Source organism: Oratosquilla oratoria, chromosome 20 (assembly GCF_046742065.1).
Source record: "Oratosquilla oratoria isolate Oo_2021 chromosome 20, ASM4674206v1, whole genome shotgun sequence".
Classification (NCBI taxonomy): domain Eukaryota; kingdom Metazoa; phylum Arthropoda; class Malacostraca; order Stomatopoda; family Squillidae; genus Oratosquilla; species Oratosquilla oratoria.
The window spans coordinates 43135871-43156760 of record NC_134796.1 but is presented as its reverse complement, the minus strand read 5'-3'; the positions used below and the strand labels follow the sequence as shown (position 1 = coordinate 43156760).

The 20890-nt window shown below is 37.6% G+C and overlaps 1 protein-coding gene across 7 annotated transcripts in view; it reads right to left on the bottom strand.

Annotated features, from left to right (window-relative positions):
- The window catches only part of LOC143036506 (uncharacterized), a 353579-nt gene extending 333213 nt beyond the window's left edge, over window positions 1–20366 (bottom strand). For all 7 annotated transcript variants that reach the window (XM_076203930.1, XM_076203931.1, XM_076203935.1 and 4 more), the window contains exon 1: window positions 20275–20366. In XM_076203930.1, coding sequence (XP_076060045.1) covers window positions 20275–20351 — 77 coding nt within the window. In that variant the 5' untranslated portion in view covers window positions 20352–20366. The remainder of the gene's footprint in view (window positions 1–20274) is intronic.
- Between the last annotated feature and the right edge of the window lie 524 nt (window positions 20367–20890).

Below are 20890 nucleotides of genomic sequence, written 5' to 3'. Positions count from 1 at the left end.
GGATGTGCTGTGTCTTGCGACACTGCTTCTGACCCAGGGCGGTGGGCAGGGTGCAGGGATGACCCGTCATCCAGGAGGTGCTCAGATGAGAGGGAGGGTGGGAGGGGTGTGGAGTGTATTTAGGGATGAAATGGGTGGGAGTGTTTTTATGCCTTTCCCTTTTTGGCTACCTCCCTTGGAAGGGGGGAAAAAGCCTTGGTATATGTATGTATGTATATATATATATTACATATATATTATATATATACATATATATATTATATATATATATATAATATATATATATATACAAGCCGCGGGCTTCGCCCTTCCCAGCTTCGCCGGGGGCTTGGGTGCGCAAACAGCGGACTACGGCCGCAGCGCTCCGCGCTCTAATCCCACGATAGGGATCCCGTGCTAGGGATCCCGTGCTGGGGTTCCGCCCCGAGGACGAGGCTGGGGCCGAACCCGAGGGACATTTTTTCCTGGTCAGTTCAAGGGAACATGGCGACCACTGAGGACTTGCGACCACTGAAGAATTGCGACCACTGGGGAGTTGTTACCTTGGAGGACTTGTTACCTTGGAGGATTTATTACCTTGGAGGATTTATTACCTTGGATTATCTACAACTTCGTAGGACTTGCAACTTCAGAGGACTTGCATCCTCGTAGGACTTACGACCTCGGAGGTCTTGCAGCCTCGAAGGACTTGCACCCTTTTTTTTTAGTTGCATCTCTAGTGTTGATGGATACGGAGCTGCCTAGTGTAGGCCTTATGATCTCTTGCAGTCTCCTTCATTCTTATGTTCTCTCTCTCTCTCTGTCTCTATCCCTCCTCTTCCCTCTCCCTCTTTCTCCCTCCCTCTCTCTTCCTCTCTCCCTCCTTCTCCCTCTCTCCTTCCATCTCTTTCTCTCTCTGTCTCTCTCTCTTCCTCCTCCTCTCGCCCTCCTTCTCCCTCTCTCTCCCTTCTTCTTCCTCTCTCTCCCTCTTTCTCCCTCTCTCCTTCCTTCTCCCTCTCTCTCTCTCTCTCTGTCTGTCTGTCTCCCTCTCTGTCTTTCTCCCTCCCTTCCCCCCTCTCTCTCCCCTTTGTACTGAAGAACACTGTGTATACATGAGGAGTGGTGTTTCGGTGGTATACGTTGTCTGTTCGCATGCTAAAGTGGAGTTTTATGTGTTTGAGAGAAAGAGAGAGAGGGGATGAGAGTGTGTGTATGTGTGTAGGTGTGTGTGTGTGTGTGAGAGAGAAAGAGAGAGAGAGAGAGAGAGAAAGTGTATGTGTATGAGAAAGAGACTGAGTGATAGTGAGTGTGTACGTGTGTGTTTGTGTGTGTGTGTGTATGTGTTTGTGTGTGTGTAAGTGTGTGTGTGTGTGTAAGTGTGTGTGTGTGTGTGTGTGTGTGTGTGTGTGTGTGTGTGTGTGTGTAAGTGTGTGTGTGTGTGTGTGCGTGTGCATCATTGTATAGATATGTATTACTGTCTGTCTACGTTTGCTTGTCAATTTGCGTGACTACACTCATCTCTAGTCACGTTTTTTCTCACCTTTTCCTCACAGACGTGAGATTACGTTCTCACGGAAGACAAACCCCGAGCAACCGTGACCTACCTCACGAGGAGTTTCTCTTCCTCTCACTCTCTCTCTGGGCACTGAGAAACACCTTCAACTGAAAAAATCGATTAATAATGAAGTTAAACTGGACAAATTGAGGTTTAAGATGGAAATAGGCAAGAACTGGTTTACCAACAGAATGGTTAACAATTTGAATAGACTTAGCAAACCATGTAGTAGTGAGCGCTGAAGCTATTGATTGTATTAAAAGAGGATGAGATAGCTTTATGGATGGGGGTGACAGGTGGTAAGGGGCACGGAACTGCCAAGTGTGGGCCTTATGGTCTCTTGCGGTCTCCTCCATTCTTAGTTCTTACAGGTGTTGGGTGTGGTTCGACTCCTCGTTTTCTGAATAAAATTTCTAAATGAATTAATTCACTATTTATATCAAACCACTGTATTGAAGGGTTAAAGGATTTTTTTTTTTTTCCAATGGCGAGCGACGCGCATCCTACTACCTGGCATCACGTTTTGGGTAAGCGCGTTTGTTGTAAGTTCGGTTAAAATGATCAACATCCTCGGGGTTTTTTTCCAGCTCGAAGTAGCAAAACAGCCCCATCATTCAAAAACAAAGATTTGTGTTCCAGACAGTCGTTTGACGATCATCACATGAACGATCATCGTTGAGCGATAATCGCACCCGAATAGAATCTTATGTTTTTAAGGAAATATAATAATAATAGAAATAATAATGATGATGATGATGATGATCATCATCATCATCATTATCATCATCATCAGGTTGACGTAAGCGGAGTAGGAAACACAGGAGTCTTAGTCTTGAGTTTATTCCTGACTAGTTTCGCAGGTATGCTTTCTCAAAGGAATGGGTTTACAAACGGGCTGTGGGCATTATATACATGGGGCGGACCTCATCACCTCCCCGTGTTACCATAGTTGGTGACGAGTGTGAACATTACATTGTGGCTAACGTAACAATGATGAAATTTCACAATTAAATATGATGATGACACTAATAACAAAGAAAGTATTAATAGTAATTGTAACAATAGTAATGATAACAATGATGATAAAAATGAAAATTTAGATAATAATAGTAAAAATAATAATAACAAAAATAATAAAAATAAAAATAAAAGAGAGAGAGATGGTGCCCTTCGGGCTGTTAAAGAGACAGTACAACACATTGACACCGACAACTTACCCATCAACAAGCGTGACTACTTGGAGTTGGTAAAAAAGTGCATAAAGTTTGGTTCTTTTGTTTTTAACAAACAGGAATACAGGCAACATGAAGGGCTTCCAATGGGGTCTCCATTGAGTGCGGTGGCAGCATCGCTCTACATAGAGAGTTTGGAAACGGACCATTTTCTACATATCATCCCAGTTAACTCCAAGTGGTACCGTTATGTTGACGACATCCTCTTCATTTCACACAAAACAAACGACACAAGAAACCTACTGGAACAACTGAACAACGTGGACAAAAGAATTAAATTCACAGTAGAGGAAGAGACCAACGGTTCCCTACCTTTCCTAGACGCTATCGTCATCAGATCGGACAGCAGCGCTAGGTTCAAGGTATACCGTAAACCGACAAACAAAGACGACTTCATCCACTATTTTAGCGCACATGACGAGAAGACCAAATCAGGGGTTATCATTGGGTTTTACCTTAGGGCTCTTAAAATATGCAGCGAAGAGTATTTACAAAAAGAAATTGAATACGTAACCGCTGCATTCAGGAACCTAAGGTACCCAGAGGGTATGTTAGGGACGTCACTACGGAAAGCAATTAAAATCAGAGAGGAAAGGAAGTGAAGAGAGTACAGATTTACGATACCTTGTGGTTCCTAACTCTCGCCTCTCTCACATGCTTTCCAAAACGTTGAGACAGACAGGACTCATCATAGTAAATGACACAGGGAAGAAAATAGGACACTTGACCACCAACAGAACCAAGACGAACCGTGACAATAGCATCGTTTACAAAATTCCCTGCAGAGGATGTGACTGTGCATACTACGGAGAGACATACAGAGGACTTAACAACAGACTCATGGAACACAAAGCGGACATTAGACACCACCGAGAAACCAACGCTCTAGTTAACCACATTGACACAGAGGGACACTTACCTAACTGGGAGGGATCCACTATTCTAGCTAAAGGACTACACAAGAAACAACGGAAAATAATTGAATCACTTTACATTGCCAACCACAAAAACACAAACAAGAGAACTGGTGACTTGAAATGGACAAGATCTACCGCGACACTTGCCCTCCAAGAATGGCTTCCCAGACCCCCGACCCTAAGTAGATACCTTTTTCCCACTTCGGCCTACCCTCTCCAGCTTTCTTCCTTTTACTCTGACGTTCCTTCTTGCACCATGCTACCTTGCTCCACTTCACATGCTACCAATTCACATATCCCCCAACATTGTTCCTTCACCATTTAGCATTATCCCCAACTTTTTTATCATGATTTATTCGTTTAATATTATTTATTACTATTTATTTTCAACACTATTATTACTATTATTATTATTTTTATCATTGTTATTATTATTATTATTATTATTACTATTATCATTATCTTTATTATTATCATCATTATTATCATTCCTTTCATTATCTTTGCTATTATTATTATTATTGTTATTATTATTGTTACTATTATTATTTAAATATTTAATTTTTCGTTTTTATTATCATTGTTATCACTATTATTGTTATAACTGCTATTAATATTTCTTTGTTATTAGTATTATCATATATTTTTATTTTTATTATTATTATTATCATTACTATTATCATTACTTTTATTGTTATTGTTATTATTTTTGTTATTATTATTGTTACTATTATTACTTAGATTTTCATTTTTATCATCATTGTTATCATTACTATTGTTACAATTACTATTAATAATTTCTTTGTTATTAGTGTCATCATATTTAATTGTGAAATTTCATCATTGTTACGTTAGCCACAATGTAATGTTCACACTCGTCACCAACTATGGTAACACGGGGAGGTGGTGAGGTCCACCCCATGTATATAATGCCCACAGCCCGTTTGTAAACCTATTCCTTTGAAAAAGCATACCTGCGAAACTAGTCAGGAATAAACTCAAGACTAAGACTCCTGTGTTTCCTACTCCGCTTACGTCAACCTGTCAGAATGTCTCAACATATATATATATATATATATATATATATATATATATGTATATGTTTATATATATGTATATATATAAGTATATATGTAAATATAATTTATATATATATATAATATATATACATATATATATATATGTATATATCATTGTATATACATATATGTATATATATAATATATATATATAATTATATATATATATATATATATATATATATATATATATATATATATATATATATATATATATATATATATATATCAAGGACTATTACACAGGACGTGCGCACCCACATCCCTGGTTACGCTAGCGGAGGCTATCGCTTTTTTTTGTAACCTAACATTTCATATTAGACAAATATATCAAAACTAGAAACCTAACATTGTATATGGGACAAATATATCAACTACTGACTTATCCAATGCAGTATAAGTTAATACAAACTTTTATAGTGAAATAAGAAACTATTTTTAAGGCATTGTTATGCTTTGAAATGCCAATTTTAGCCGGACTTAACAGGTATTATTGTATGAGGTTAGTGGTTGCTGCACGTCCTGTTTAATAGTAGTCCTTGATACATACATACATATATATGTATATATATATATATATATATATATATATATACATATATGTACATATATATACATATGTACATATATGTAGATATATATATATATATACATATATATATATATATGTATATATATATATATTGCATATATATATATATATATTATATATATATACATATTATATATATATATCATATATATATATATACATATATAATATTATTATATGTACATATATATATATATATATATATATATATACATATATGATATTATATATATTTATATATCATACTTATATACATATGTACATATATATGTATATATACATATAATGTACATATATATATCAACATTATATATATATATACATATATCAATATCATATATATAAATATATATATATACACATATATGTATATCTACTATAATAATGCAGTAGCCTCCGTCTGTCTGTCTGTCTATTTGTTTGTTTGATCACGAACTCCTCCTAGGGTTTTGGAGATAGACCCCATAACCATATATATTCTGATACCCTATGCCTCCAGGTACTTGGATAACTATATTTCATTTAAAAAATAAACAAATAAATAAAAAAGATGGTTAGGGTGGGTTAAATTTAGGTGGGTTATGGTTAGGCGAGTGATTATTCACGAACTACTCTTAGTTTTTGCAAATAGACCCCTATAACCATATATATTCTAAAACCTTATCACCCAAGATACTTGGAAACTATCATTTGTCTGTCTGTTTATTTATTTGTTCAGGATCTCTTCCTAGGGTTTTGCATATAGACCGCCATATCCATATATATTCTGATACCCTATCACTCCAAGTACTTGGATAACTATATTTCATTTTCATAAAAATACATATTTTGGTTAGGGTTAAGGGTTAAAGTTAAGTGGGGTATTGTTAGCTTGGAGATAATTAACGAACTCCTCCTAGGTTTTTTGCAGATAGACCCCTATAACCATATATATTCTGAAACCTTATAACCCAAGGTACTTGGATTACTATCATTTGTCTGTCAATTTCTCTGTTTGATTGTATGGTCACGAACTCCTAGGGTTTTGCAGACAGACCCCAATAACCATATATATTCTGATACCCTATCACTACAGGTACTTGGATATATATATATATATATATATATATATATATATATATATATATATATATATATATATATGCATATATCTATCTATCTATCTATATATATATATATATATATGTACATACATAAATACATACATATATATATATATACATATATACATATACATATATATATACATATATACATATATATATACATATACATATATACATATATATGCACACATATATATTATGCATATATATATATTTATACATATATATATATATACATATATATATGTATACATATATTTATGTATACATACATACATATATATATATATATTATATACATATATATATATATATATATACATATATATATATTATATACATATATATATATACATATATTTATATATATATATATATATATATATACGTATATATATATATGTATGGAGGACCATACACTTCCAAAACGATGTATGATGGGTAGAATGGCTGGAAGAAGACCCAGAGGGACACCTCGAATGAGAGGGATGGATTGTGTGGATGCGGAGATGGACAGAAGAGAAAATAAATAAAGCAGTCTGGATGGAAGCAGCACAGGACCGAAGGACATGGAGACTCTTACTGTTGGCGGACCAGAATCTACACGAGATTCAAGCGGAGTGATTGAGAGTGAATGATAAATAAATATATATATATACATATCTATCTATATATATATATATATATATATATATATGTGTGTGTGTGTGTGTGTGTGTATTATATATATATATATATATAATATATATATATATACATATATATATATATATACATACATATATATATATATATATATATCATATATGTATTAGTGAAAGAGTTAAAGGAGACGTGATAGTTTTTGACGTGTATTACATTTTGGGTCCCTATGGTAATTTATATATCTTTGGTCCCTTTAGTGATTTACATATCTTGGCTCCCTTTGATGATTTTCACCTGGGTTACTCGACTGTATGCAGCTTAGTGGGTCCCTCACTTGGGAATATGAAGGGTTAAGAACGATAACTGTATCAAAATATCTCGATTAAGTCTAAGTTAAAAGAAAATATGTTTTGGATTGTCATCCTTTGCTGCTGGCAATTTTATTCTGGTTAAAGAAACACCCTTGGGGGAGTAAGGGGGAGAGGGGGAGAAAGGGGAGAAAGGGGAGGGGGAGAAGGGGAGAGGGAGAGGAAAGGGATAAGGGGGAAGAACGGGGAGAAAGGGGGAAAGAAGAAGAGGGAGGGGAAAGGGGGAGAAAGGGGGAGGGGGAGAGGGAGAGAAAGAGGATAAGGGGGAGAAGGGAAAAAACGGGGAGACAGGGGGAAAGGAGAAGAGGGAGGGGAAAGAGGGAGAAGGGGAGAGGAAGGGGGAGAGGAGAGAGAATGGAAGAGAGGTGACAGAAAGGGGGAGAAGTGAGGGGGAGAAAAGAGAGGAGAAGGGGAAGAAAGGAGGGAGGAGAAGGGGGAGAAAGGATTGGAGGAGAAGGGGAAGAAAGGAGGGAGAAAGGGAGAAGATGGAGAAAGGAGGGGGAAGGGGACAAAGGAGGGAGGAGAAGGGGGAGAAAGGAGGGAGGAGAAGGGGAGAAAGGAGGGAGAAGGGGGAGAAAGGAGGGAGGAGAAGGGGAGAAGATGGAGAAAGGAGGGGGAAGGGGAGAAAGGAGGGAGAAGGGGGAGAAAGGAGGGAGGAGAAGGGGAGAAGATGGAGAAAGGAGGGGGAAGGGGAGAAAGGAGGGAGGGGGAAAAAGGAGGGAGGAGAAGGGGGAGAAAGGAGGGAGATGATGGAGAAAGGAGGGGAAGGGGAGAAAGGAGGGAGAAGGGGGAAAAAGGAGGGAGAAGGGGAGAAGATGGAGAAAGGAGGGGGAAGGGGAGAAAGGAGGGAGAAGGGGGAAAAAGGAGGGAGGAGAAGGGGGAGAAAGGAGGGAGAAGGGGAGTAGATGGAGAAAGGAGGGTGAAGGGGAGAAAGGAGGGAGAAGGGGGAAAAAGGAGGGAGGAGAAGGGGGAGAAAGGAGGGAGAAGGAGGGGAGAAGGTGGAGAAAGTGGGAGAGACGAGGAAAGAAGAGGGAGGGGAGAATTTAAAAGATGGGAGGAAGGATTGGGAGTCTGCGGAGACACAGAGAGATCAAGCGTGGTTACGGGGATGGCTGTGGTCGAGCGAGGGGGCTGGGGGCTGGGGGCTGAGGGCTGTTGGCGGCTGGGGTGAGGGCGGGACGCAAAGGAAGGGGTCTTTTCTCTCTCTCTCTCTCTCTCTCTCTCTCTCTTTCTCTGTTTTTTAGAAACTATTTTGTGTAGGATCCTAGCATTTTTTTCTGTCGACTGCATTTTTTTTAACTGCAGCATTAAGTTGTTTCAAGTTACATTAAAAATATGTTCGTTTAGCTTCTCTGTCTAAACCTAAAATACGTCTGACCATATATTTTTTCTATTAAAAAATAATAATAAATAAATGAATAAATAAAAAATTATGAAAAAAATGGTCTCATTTATATAATTAGAAAATAATTTATTCATCTATTAACTTATTTCTACATTTATCTTATATCTACTTTCTATATTCATTTTTTAGCTTGGTGTTATCTGGGTCTGTACAAGTCTTTCAATAGATAAAGAGTTAACGTAGGTTATCTTATCAATATCGTCACCACAATCATTATCGCTATCACTAACCAATTACTAATTATCGTTTTTACCTTCGCAATCACTTCTATCATCAGTAAAACCATCATTATGATACAAAGTGGTTTCAGAATAGTCTATAAACTATCAAACACCAACAAATAAAAAAATCATTAATAACTCCTTAAAAAAAAAAAAAAAAAAATTACATACATATATATATATATATATATATATATATATATATATATATATATATATTAGCATCGTGACCTCATGTATTTAAATTGAGTCCATGGTTCTTAACTACTTCCACTGTTTACACCCGCTTACGATTCGTAAGAAGCCCTGTAAGGACTAATAGGTCCGTTGCTGTTTGCATCTCCTTTGTGTGCTTTTGTATATTAACGATAACGTCACGTCGTCAGCGAATCACTTGTTGTTCAACTCGGAGACCAAAAAGATATTATTATTATTACCATCATGAACTTATTACTTATTATATTATCGTTTCTACCTTCGTAATCCCTTATCATCTACTTATCCATCTATATACCAAGGGTTTTTTCCCCTTACAAGGGAGGTAGCCAAATCAAAATGGAAGTACCCACTACCACCCATTCCACTCCCATCCAACACCCTTTCCTTCTTTCGTCTTAGCACCTCATGGATGAGGGGTCATACCTGTATCCCGCCCACTGCCCTAGGTCAGAAGCAATGCAGCAAGACACAGCTCATCCACAGCAAGGCCGCTTCATTTAATCGGCGTCCCTCCTCTCCGTCCCCTCATGCATAAAAAGGAGAAGATGGAGAGAAATCCCTTTGGGCTGCGTTAAAATATTATTCATACATAGCCACTCCATATCCCCTCCCTTACTTCCGTCACAGTACCATCTATACACATTCTCCACTCACCCCCATCTCCTGCCTTCTCCCTCCCTTGCTCAACAGACATTCCCATCTTGCTCAACGCCCCTTTCAACCATTCATAGTAAAACCATCATTATGATATTAACGATAATGTCGATAAATGACGATGACGTCATCCCGGGACCAAAACAAACCCTGCTCCTCCTCCTCCTCTCACCCCACCCCCTTCGGCAAATTTGAATATGCGGGTCCTTGATAGAGTTCCCAATTAACCTATTAAGGCCCAAAAGATTTTTCAAAAGATGAATGAAATCATCTGGCTGTAACTATGACTGTGTAATTTAAAATTACAAGAACATAAACACATAATGGAAGATATTGCAAATGACCCTAAGGCCTACACTAGGCAGTTCCATGTCCCTTACCACCTGTCACTCCTATCCATAAAGTTATCTCATATTCTCTTAATTGTTTCAGCGCTCACTACATGGTTACTAAGTCTATTCCATTCATTAACTACCCTGATGGTAAACCAGTTCTTGCCTATTTCCTTCTTAAACCTAAATTTGTCCAATTTAATTCTATTACTACGAGTTCTGCCCTGCTGTCTTAATATGATGACCTTGAGTGCATCACCTTTGTTAAAGCCCTTGACTTGTTTGAATACCTCTATTAGATCAGTCCACCGCACTCATATGGTGAATGTAAGCCTTTGGGTCATATCGATTATACTCTTCTGTACTGATTCTAGTGAATTCATATCCATTCTGTAGGACGGAGACCAAAACTGTATCACATAGTCAAGGATGGGTCTGACTATCGCCAGATAGTGTTTTTTTTTTTTTTTTTTTTTTTTTTTTTTTTTTTTTTTTTTATTACATCCTAGCAATAAATCCTGATGCCCTGTTAGCCCCAATCCTGGCATTCATACACTGAGTTTCTACCCTAGGGGCCATACCAACCCAAATACGTGGAATCGTAGAGTTGGTAAAGGAGATTTTGATGAGGATAGTGACAGAAAGGAGTGGATAGTAGAAGTTACGAGTGAATAGTATTCTTTCTTGTCTGGAGAACAGTTCCCAAAAATAGAAGAATGCTACGTGACTCTGGTCCGTCGGGAATACCACTAAAGTCCCTAATGGCCTACAATACTGAATACATGGAAGTTATACAGTCAGTACCCCCATACAGGGAGGGAGAGAGGGAGGTAGAGAGAGAGGGGTGAGAGAGGGGGGAGAGAGGGAAAGAGAGAGAGAGAGAGAGAGGGAGAGATAGAGAGGGGGGAGAGAGTAAGAGAGAGGGAGAGATAGAGAGAGGGGAGAGAGAGAGGGAAAGAGAGATTCAAGGGTCATGCTCTTTATATTTACATTTTATTCCCAATGACACACTTTGCATATTCTATTATAGTTGACGACAGATGATTTTATTCGTTCAGCCGAGGGTACGGGACAAGAGAGGTGGAAATACACACGCACGCACGCACGCATACACACACACACACACACACACATATATATATAGACTAATATATATATATATATATATATATATATATATATATATATATATATATATATATATATATATATATATATGTATATGACAACCAGGAACCCACAGTCGGAGAAAATAAACTTCGAATAAAGAAGAATCCTATATTTCGGCTATCAACTGTAGCCCTCTTCAGGAAAGTGCATAGGGTAGAGTACAAAGCGGACTTATAAGCTACAGAGAAGAAGAGATGTGGAGAGATGACCTCACTCAGGCGCGGGGCGAACTGGGGTGGCGGAGGAAAAAATGGAAGAATACAGAGACTTAGTTTCAATTCACCCGGTTAATGGCAAATCTCTAATCAGGAAAATCGAGAATACAAAAAAAAAAAAAAAAAAATGAATAACTACAACAATGCTGTCGTTTTTAACTCCACGCGTATTACTGAGAACCTGCTCCCCTCCTTTACATATATGTATATATACATATATATATATTTATATATATATATATATATATATATATATATATATATATATATATATATAATCACGAAATCCCTAACAACGCAAAGTGCTCAAGCAACCACAGACAAAGTGAAGGAGGAAGGGAGAGGAGGGGGAGAGGGGAGGAGAAGGTGGAAGGAGGGGAGGGAGAACATTGCTCCCCCTCTCAACATAAACCACATGGCCCTCCCTCCCTCCCCTCCCCTCCCCTAGGTACACCTTTAACCCCCCCTACCCCCCCCCCCCACCTCGTCCATCCCTCCTCCTGCAAGGTTGAGTTATGTGTACATACACTCAGGAAAGTTCGTCAAGGAGTGAGGGTTAGGTGGTGGGGTGGGGGTTCTTTGCGTGTATTCTTGTCATTCTAGTCTTCATCCTTTCTGCACGGCGGGTCAAAACAATAACAAGAACAAAAACATGAAAAATAAAACTACAACAATAACAACAATGATAACGAGTATAGCAATTACAAGAATGATAACAATGATAATGATAACATGAATGATAACAATGATAACTATAATAATGATAAGAATGCTAACTGACAATAGTAATAATAATAACAATAATAATAATGATACCAATAATTAATTAATAAGAGTAAGAACAACAAATAGTATAAATTATAATAACAATAATACCTAATAACAATAGTAATGATGATGATAATAATAATAATAATAATAATAATAATGATAATAATAATAATAACAATAATAATCTTATCAATAATAACAACAATACTTAATAATAATAGTAATAATAACAATGATAACAATAATAATAACTATAAAAATAATCATGAACCTAATAATATCAATAACAACAACAATAATAATAATAACTACATTTAATCAGCCACTACCCGCAAAGCGAGGTAGCTTGATCTGAGAGCACGAACTTCCACTCTTCCCCCTCCCCCTCCTCTATCCCTCCCACTCCCTCCCGCATCACCCAAGCGAATAAGATTGCATCACAACAACAAAAACAAAAATGACAACAAACAACAATGAACTACGGTTACAACAACTTGGCTTAAACATCGACAGGAACATTTGTAAACAATGTACTTGGTGTGTACAAAAGAACATAAGAATGGAGAGGACTGCAAGAGACCATAAGGCCTACACTAGGCAGTTCCATGGCCCGCACCGCTTGCCACCCCCATACATAAAGTTATCTAATCTATAAAGTCCATCTCTCCCTCTCTCTCTCTCTCTCTTTCTCTCTCTCCCTCTCTGGGACTGTTTGCTCTGGCTGACGATTCACTGCAGGTCCTCTTCGTCAGCGGGAGGGACCGACACAAAGATAAAGAGAGGGAGAGAGAGAGAGAGAGAGAGAGACTGAGAGATAGATAAAGACAGAAAAAAGAGAAAGATAAAGATGAGAGAAAGAGAAGAGAGACAGATAGAGAGAGAGATAAAGAAAGATATAAAAAGAGAGCGAAAGAGAAAGAAATAGAGAGCGAGAGAGAGACAGATGTACTATGGACGGTGATGAACAAGTTTTCGGCAGAGAAAGTTAGACACCAACAGGAGGGCGCCCGCTTCGGGGCAGAGCACAGTTTTGGCGAAAAGTAATAAAAACAAAACAAAATAAAAAATAAAATAAAAGATGAACGATATTTCTCACTAAATATCGCTCAGTACTCATTACATTTTGTCATCAACAAAACCACTGAAGAATAAGAGGGGATTTTTTTTTTTTATACAAGTAACTGAGGTGTCGGATTGCTCCGAAACTTTTGCCCAACGCTGTACCGGTAACGACAGGACCCGGAGAAAGCGTCACACACTGCCAGTACTTATTCTGTATGCATGGGGGCAACCGTTATGCTGGGGCTTTTGCAGCATATGCTGAGGTGATGAAAAAAAAATGTCACTACTACTTGCCCTGGCTATCAAAACACTTTGGGCATAGGTGGTAGTGAGAATGGAAAGGTTATATATATATATATATATATATATATATATATATATATATATATAATATATATATATATATATATATATATATATATATATATATAATGGAAAACGAAATAAAATAAATTTATAAAAATTAAACAAATTCATAAATGAAATTACAAAATGACATAATCGTACAGTGAGTGCGACAGTGAACTAAACAGTGATGGCAGTGTCAAAGTCACTTTCTTTTTAACATAAGGACTGTAGTTTACCAGTGGTTCTATCTTTGTGAGCAATATAGAACACTCAGGACATATCAGCATTGAATCACAAACAAATTTCTATCGAGAAAAATAAATAAAAAAAATGAATTGATAGAATAAATAAATAAAAACAAAATAAAATATAGAATAAAATTGAATCAAATTAATCAAGAGAAATAAGAAAACAAAATAAAATTAGATATAATGGATACATAGAAACAAACCAATGGATAAAAAAAATAAGAAAAAATATAGACAAATAAATAAATAAATAAATAAAACAAATAATAGAAAATAGAAGTAGATTGCAAAAATATTTTCATAACAGCAATATACCAAAGCGGTAACAAGGCAAAGCATATTCGCATACCTCCCTTATACCCGTAGGGCCCCGTTCCTTCCTGGTGGACTCACAATGAGAAATCAAATCAGCAGGAGACCTTATCTTCCGTAACGAGGCCAGCGCCATAAAAGGGAGGAGGGGGGGGGCTGTAGTGGGGGAGGTCAGGCGCGTACACCAGGAGGAGCACAACTGCCACCAAGACAGTCGTTCTCGATCCTTTTCACTACATCTCCCCATTATCTATTTTTTTATTCATTGATTTATTATCATATATATATATATGTATATATATATATATACATATATATATATACACATATATACATAGATGAATATGTATATATATATATATATATATGTACATATGTATGTATATATATATATATTTTTTTTTCTTTCTTTCTTTATTTTTTTTTAGTGTGGGTTACGTTGGGGTTTCTCTCGTTGTCCTGATAAGGCGGAGTGTTCCAACGGGACAGACCGACCGCGACCCATCGTTTGGGGTCCACGTGTCTATCTCTACATCGCCTCGTTTTACCTTCAGGCTCCTCTAGTGTGTGGTGTGTGTGTGTGTGTGTGTGTGTGTGTGTGTGTGTGTGTGTGTGTGTGTGTGTGTGTGTGTTTACCTAGTTGTATCTTATGGGAAGGGGGGCTACGCTCGTGGTATCCCGTCTCTGTATCTCGCCATATCTAATTTGCTCTTAAATTCGTGTATTGTTTTTGCATATACTATCACATCGTCCAGTTTGTTCCATACATCCACCACTCTGTGAGGAAAACTGTTCTTTTTCAGGTTTCTTCTATAAATGTTCCTTTTTGAGTTTTTTGTTTTCTTGTCATTCTCGTATCACAATTTAGTAAGTCTTCTCTATCAAGCGTGTGCGCGTGTGTGAAAGAATGTGTGTATGTGCGTGTGCGTGAGAGAATGTGTGTATGTGCATGTGTGTGTATATGCATACATACATATACGGGATGCAGCCTTCAAACCCCCTAAAAAAAAAAAAAAAAAAAAAAAAAAAAAAAAAGGATCTCACGGGAATAAATAACAAATCACCTGACGGCAGGAGACCTTATGACATCCACATTCAACTCGCGGTCATCCTGGCTACCACCAGACACTTCTATTCAGTACACAGAGACACTTCCGTTGACGCCAAAGACCTGCTTTAGAACCCCTTCGTATTCGCTCGGCGGCAACAAGAATGAAAAGGATGGAGGAGACTGCAAGAGACCCTAAGGCCTACACCAGGCAGTTCCATGTCCGTTACCACCTGTCCTCCACATCCATGAAGTTATCTCATCTTCTCTTAGAATAACCCTTTGTTTCAGCGCTCTGTTGGTAAACAAATTCTTGCCTATTTCCTACTTCAACTTAAATTTGTCCAATTTAAACCCATTACGACGAGTCCTGCCCTACTGTCTTAATGTGATGACCTTGTCTGCATCACCCTTGTTAAAGCCCTTGACCCACTTGAATACCTCTATGGGATCGCCACGTACTATCCGTGTTCTTCATCCATACCGACCAAAAGTGGATCTTTTCTAAATTGTGATTTTTTTTTCTTTATAAAGACTTGATTATGGCAAACGCTATACGATTTTTTTCTTACTAAGGTGACATACAATATATATTTCATCATATCTTCAAAACGACACTACCGAAAACGAGATGATTGATAATAATAATGACAATAATAATAATAATAATAATAATAATAATAATGATAATAATAATAATAATAATAATAATAATAATAATAATGATAACAATAATATAAATATCGCTAATATAATGTAAATAATGATTAATACTAATAATAAAACTATAGTAATAATAATAATAACAATAATAACAATAACAAAAATGAACTCACGCACTGGTAGATATTTGGTTTGATGTTTACCAAACTGATGTCATGGCCTTGCCTTCTGGATTGTTACTAGGGCAGTTTGCCAGAAGCACAGAACAGGTCACCAAATGCAGGTCAATATGTAGTGCAGGTCGCTGAAGCCGTGTAACAGGTCGATACGCATGTAGAACAGGTCAGCAAAAATGTGGGAGGAAAATGTAAATACAGACGACTAAATAGGAACGCAATTTCAAACGACATAAGCCAACGGTCCTCAGAAAAAATAATAATCAAAAGTTACGCAAACTATACATATATATATATATATATATATATATATATATATATATATATATATATATATATATATATATATATATATATATATATATATATCACAATTTCTGCTCTCACTTGAGAACGAACTGGCCACAATTTCACGTCATCATCTAACGCAAGTAGCCCAACTATCGTCACCAAAACCTATTACGTCAACGCTAACACACATAATGATCCAATGACGGAGACTTAGTAGCTGATGACGTATCTTATCTATTTTTTCTTCTAAATTTCTCCCTATAGGAACAACAATCTTAGCACCAATTCGCACACGTTTAGTTACACCCAGAACTAGTCAACTAGTGTTGTGCTGAATCTAGTTGAGCTCGGACCTTTAGCTCCCTCCATACCCCCCCGACACATGCTAAATGCCACTAGCTCCGAGATTACCCCAATAGGTTTATTAATCTAGAAAATAAACTAGCCTATGCGGAAGCATTGAAAAGGGATTATTTTTAACACTGTGACAGTCTTAGACGTTTCTAGATTTGATTGATACATGACTTGTTTCAAACAACCGAACAGGAAATCCTTACACTCTCCCCATATACGGAAAGACGACACTCACTGCTACCGCGTCTCCACACGAATGACAAGACTTCTTTGGCCACGTGTTATAACGAAGGGGACCAAAGAGTTCTTGACACACTGGACTATTCTTCCTTCCACATCCTACCTCCAACCTCCTTTTCAATAACTAGAATACGACTTCGCTTACAGAAACCTAGACTTCTCTAGGAACATTTCTACATTATGTCTAACATTCCTACAAGTTATCTTTGAAAATTCAAATCATGTAATGATGGCCCCTTAACAGACGCAAGGGCTTGTCTCAGGGCTACTTCTACAACTGTGCCTAAAAGCCCTGATAGGTTTGGACCGTAATAGTCGGCGGACCACCTACTGAAGATGTTCTTGAACTTCCGTGACCCTATGAAGGTCAGTATAGGGGTACAGAACAATCTAAATCTTATATTCTTCATAGTTTGTCTCCTTGCATGAAAGGGGGAATTATTTACCAATACACACATATGCACACACACACGCACATACATGCATATACACACAATGGTAGACAAGGAGTCTGTGTGGGTGTGTGTGTGTGTGTGTGTGTGTGTGTGTGAGTAGGTGTGTGTGTAAGGTCGCAGCATTACCCATAGATCGGGCCATATACAACCTCTGAGCTCTCATCCGAAAGGGTAATAACTGACAATCGCAAGTCCAACACGTGATCCAAGACCCTGACGGTGAAATGCACACACATACACACACACACATTTTTTTTACTTCACACAAAGATGGAATCCCACGAGCTATATTATCTTGTATGTAACACGTACCGACTTTTCGCCGTGCGCCGTCCAAGACACGACGTCGTGCTCCCAGATAACCATGAATATCTATGGACGGTTTCACACGTGGTCGTGACGTGTGAAATGTTCATAGACACTCATGATTATTTGAGAGCACGACGTCGTGTCGTGGACGGCGCATGGCGAAAAGTCGATACGTGTGAAACGAGCCTCATAGGATGAGGAACAGGAGAACATAAGAAAGGAAGAGACTGCAAGAGACCATAAGGCATACACTGGGCAGTTCCATGTCCCTTACATGGTTACGACAGATAACTGACTAAAGGAGATAGGCTTTGCCTAAATCAAACTCAATGGGGTGAGCTTCGTTTCACACGTATCGACTTTTCGCCGTGCGCCGTCCAAGACACGACGTCGTGCTCTCAAATAATCACGGATGTCTATGGACGCTCTCGTAGGTCATGACGTGTGAAAACGTCGATAGACACCCGTGGTTATTTGAGAGCACGACGTCGTGTCGTGGACGGCGTACGGCGAAAAGTCGATACGTGTGAAATGAGCATAAGGAACAATACAAAGGCCAATGATGGGGACCTGCTTGTTGGTCCTGCAAAATGAGGTACAACGCTGATGAGCCGACAGTCGGTTTCCTTGCTGGGCCCACGATATTTCTATATCAAATTTAACTGAAATTCTTATACAACACAGACATCAATACAAAGTTTCTCTCCACTTTGATCTGTGGAAGGTTCTGATGATCGATGGCAGCTACTCTAGGGCAGCGGGTTTCCCAGTTAGTGAAATTTGATGCAGCAATTAAGAGGAGGACAGTGCAAATCATACTGAGGCGGGAAACATTAGAGAGAAAAATGGAACAAAGTCAATACCAGTGGCGGCACCAGGGGAGGGGGCTTGGGGGGGGGAGGGGCTTTAGCCCCCCCAGAAAAGTGGCCAGCCCCCCCAACTGAAATGAGCAAATTGAAAATTTAAAACACTCACTGAAATAATTTTATTAAGTGGAATTTTTAATTGCCAGGGCTAAAGATTTGTCAGCCATCAGTGCTAGCCCAACCATTAACCCCCTCCCCTTCTGAAATGAGGATAATATATGTGTATTATCATATTACTATTAGCCCCCCAAACAATTTGCTCAGCCTCCCTTAGCCTCCCCAACTAAAAATTCCTGGCGCCGCCGCTGGTCAATACACGTATTTTCCATCATAAAACACAATAATGATTATCTATAAAACCTAAATAAATTGTAATAACTGGTCAATTGTAGAACTCACCCTCACACACAAATCAACTGTAGATTCTCCACTCCTCCCAACTACACTCAATTGTAGAATTTTCCTCATCACACTGATCAAATATAGACTCACCACTCTAACATAGGCTAGACTAGGCTATGTTATGTATCACGAGCCATAATCAAATGTTGAATGTTAAGTAAAGTTAGATTAGGTTAGGTCAGGTTATGTTATGTATCACGAGCTATAATCAACTGTGCAATGTCCACCTCAGCGACACTAAATTGTACAATCTCCTCCCAAAGCTTTAATACCGTTTTCCTAACCGCAACACAATTTGAAGTTGCAGCCATTTTTATTCGTATTTCAGAGAAATTGAGTATAAAATTTATAAGACGTAGAGAAAGATACTTTGAAGTGGAACCAAAAAAATGAACGAGACAGTGTATAAAGAATGAATCATTTATTCATCCATTTTTTTTGGGGGGGGGGGGTGAATATTGACACGAGCAAAACTCAGACTGAATTTCTTAATTGTGAAAAGGTGAAAAGGAATGGAAATGAGGAATTATGAGTCTTTACATTGATGACTGACAATAATACAATGGTCCAATCAGAAGGTGAAAGAACCAATATGATGCCTGAAGGTAAATATGATTATATCACTGAAATTATTTTTAGAAGGGAGAACATCTATGACACCTCATATGTCAACTATATGTACAATATGAAATGATTAAATATTAAAATAACTATAGTATAATTATCAAGTTTAATATCTTGATAATTATACTACATATATTTTCCATGATAAGTTCCTATACACAGGAAATGATAATGGCTGCCGTGATGAAGTAGTAGAAAGAATCAAAGAAGCATTACCAGTTGTCATTTGGGTGAGTGAAAAGATGTAAGAAATGAAGCTGATAGGGGGGGATTTTATGCCTTCCCGCACAATGTCAATCTATCAGGAATATATCTCTTGATGGGGACGAGGGGCTTTATGTGTTTTGGAAATGGCCAGTTCAAATGTCCATCTTGCAGGAACACCGCAAACAACTTCCTGTCAATCACTTACTTACCGTATATGTAATGAAGGTATTCCTGTCCACAAAAAGCTGACAATCCCGATGACTTCTTCCCTTTCCACGACTGCCATTCTCAGATTCTGGTATGGCTACGGCAATAAATTTTCCGGCGTTTCATAATTCACAATACTTCGGTTCCCACTGTAACAGACCCATTTAATTTTATCTTAACTTTTAACTACGCATTACTGGTTCAAATGAGGTTCATTTTCGCGGTGTGCAGGTTCGGTGTTTTTTTTTTTCTGTATATTTTTCTACCCATGATAATATTCCACTAAAATCATGAACATAACGATGGTACTCTAGTTTTGTTCTGTTATATGAAAAAACAAAAATCAATGTTTCCTGAAATGTTCTCTGCAAAATAAAAACAAACGTTGCCAGTGCATGAGCGCAACCAGTACGGTTATTCAAAAGTGTTCTGTGTACCAGGTCAGTACAAATATAAGATTTTTTGGTAAAAGTCATGACCTAATGTTGTCGTATACCTATGGTAACCATTACTTACTTAATTATGCTCATACATGTATCTTTTAGAACATAAAACTCATACGAGTTAACCAAGTTTTAGGTTAAAACGTATATAGTAATATGCTCATTGAATTGTAAT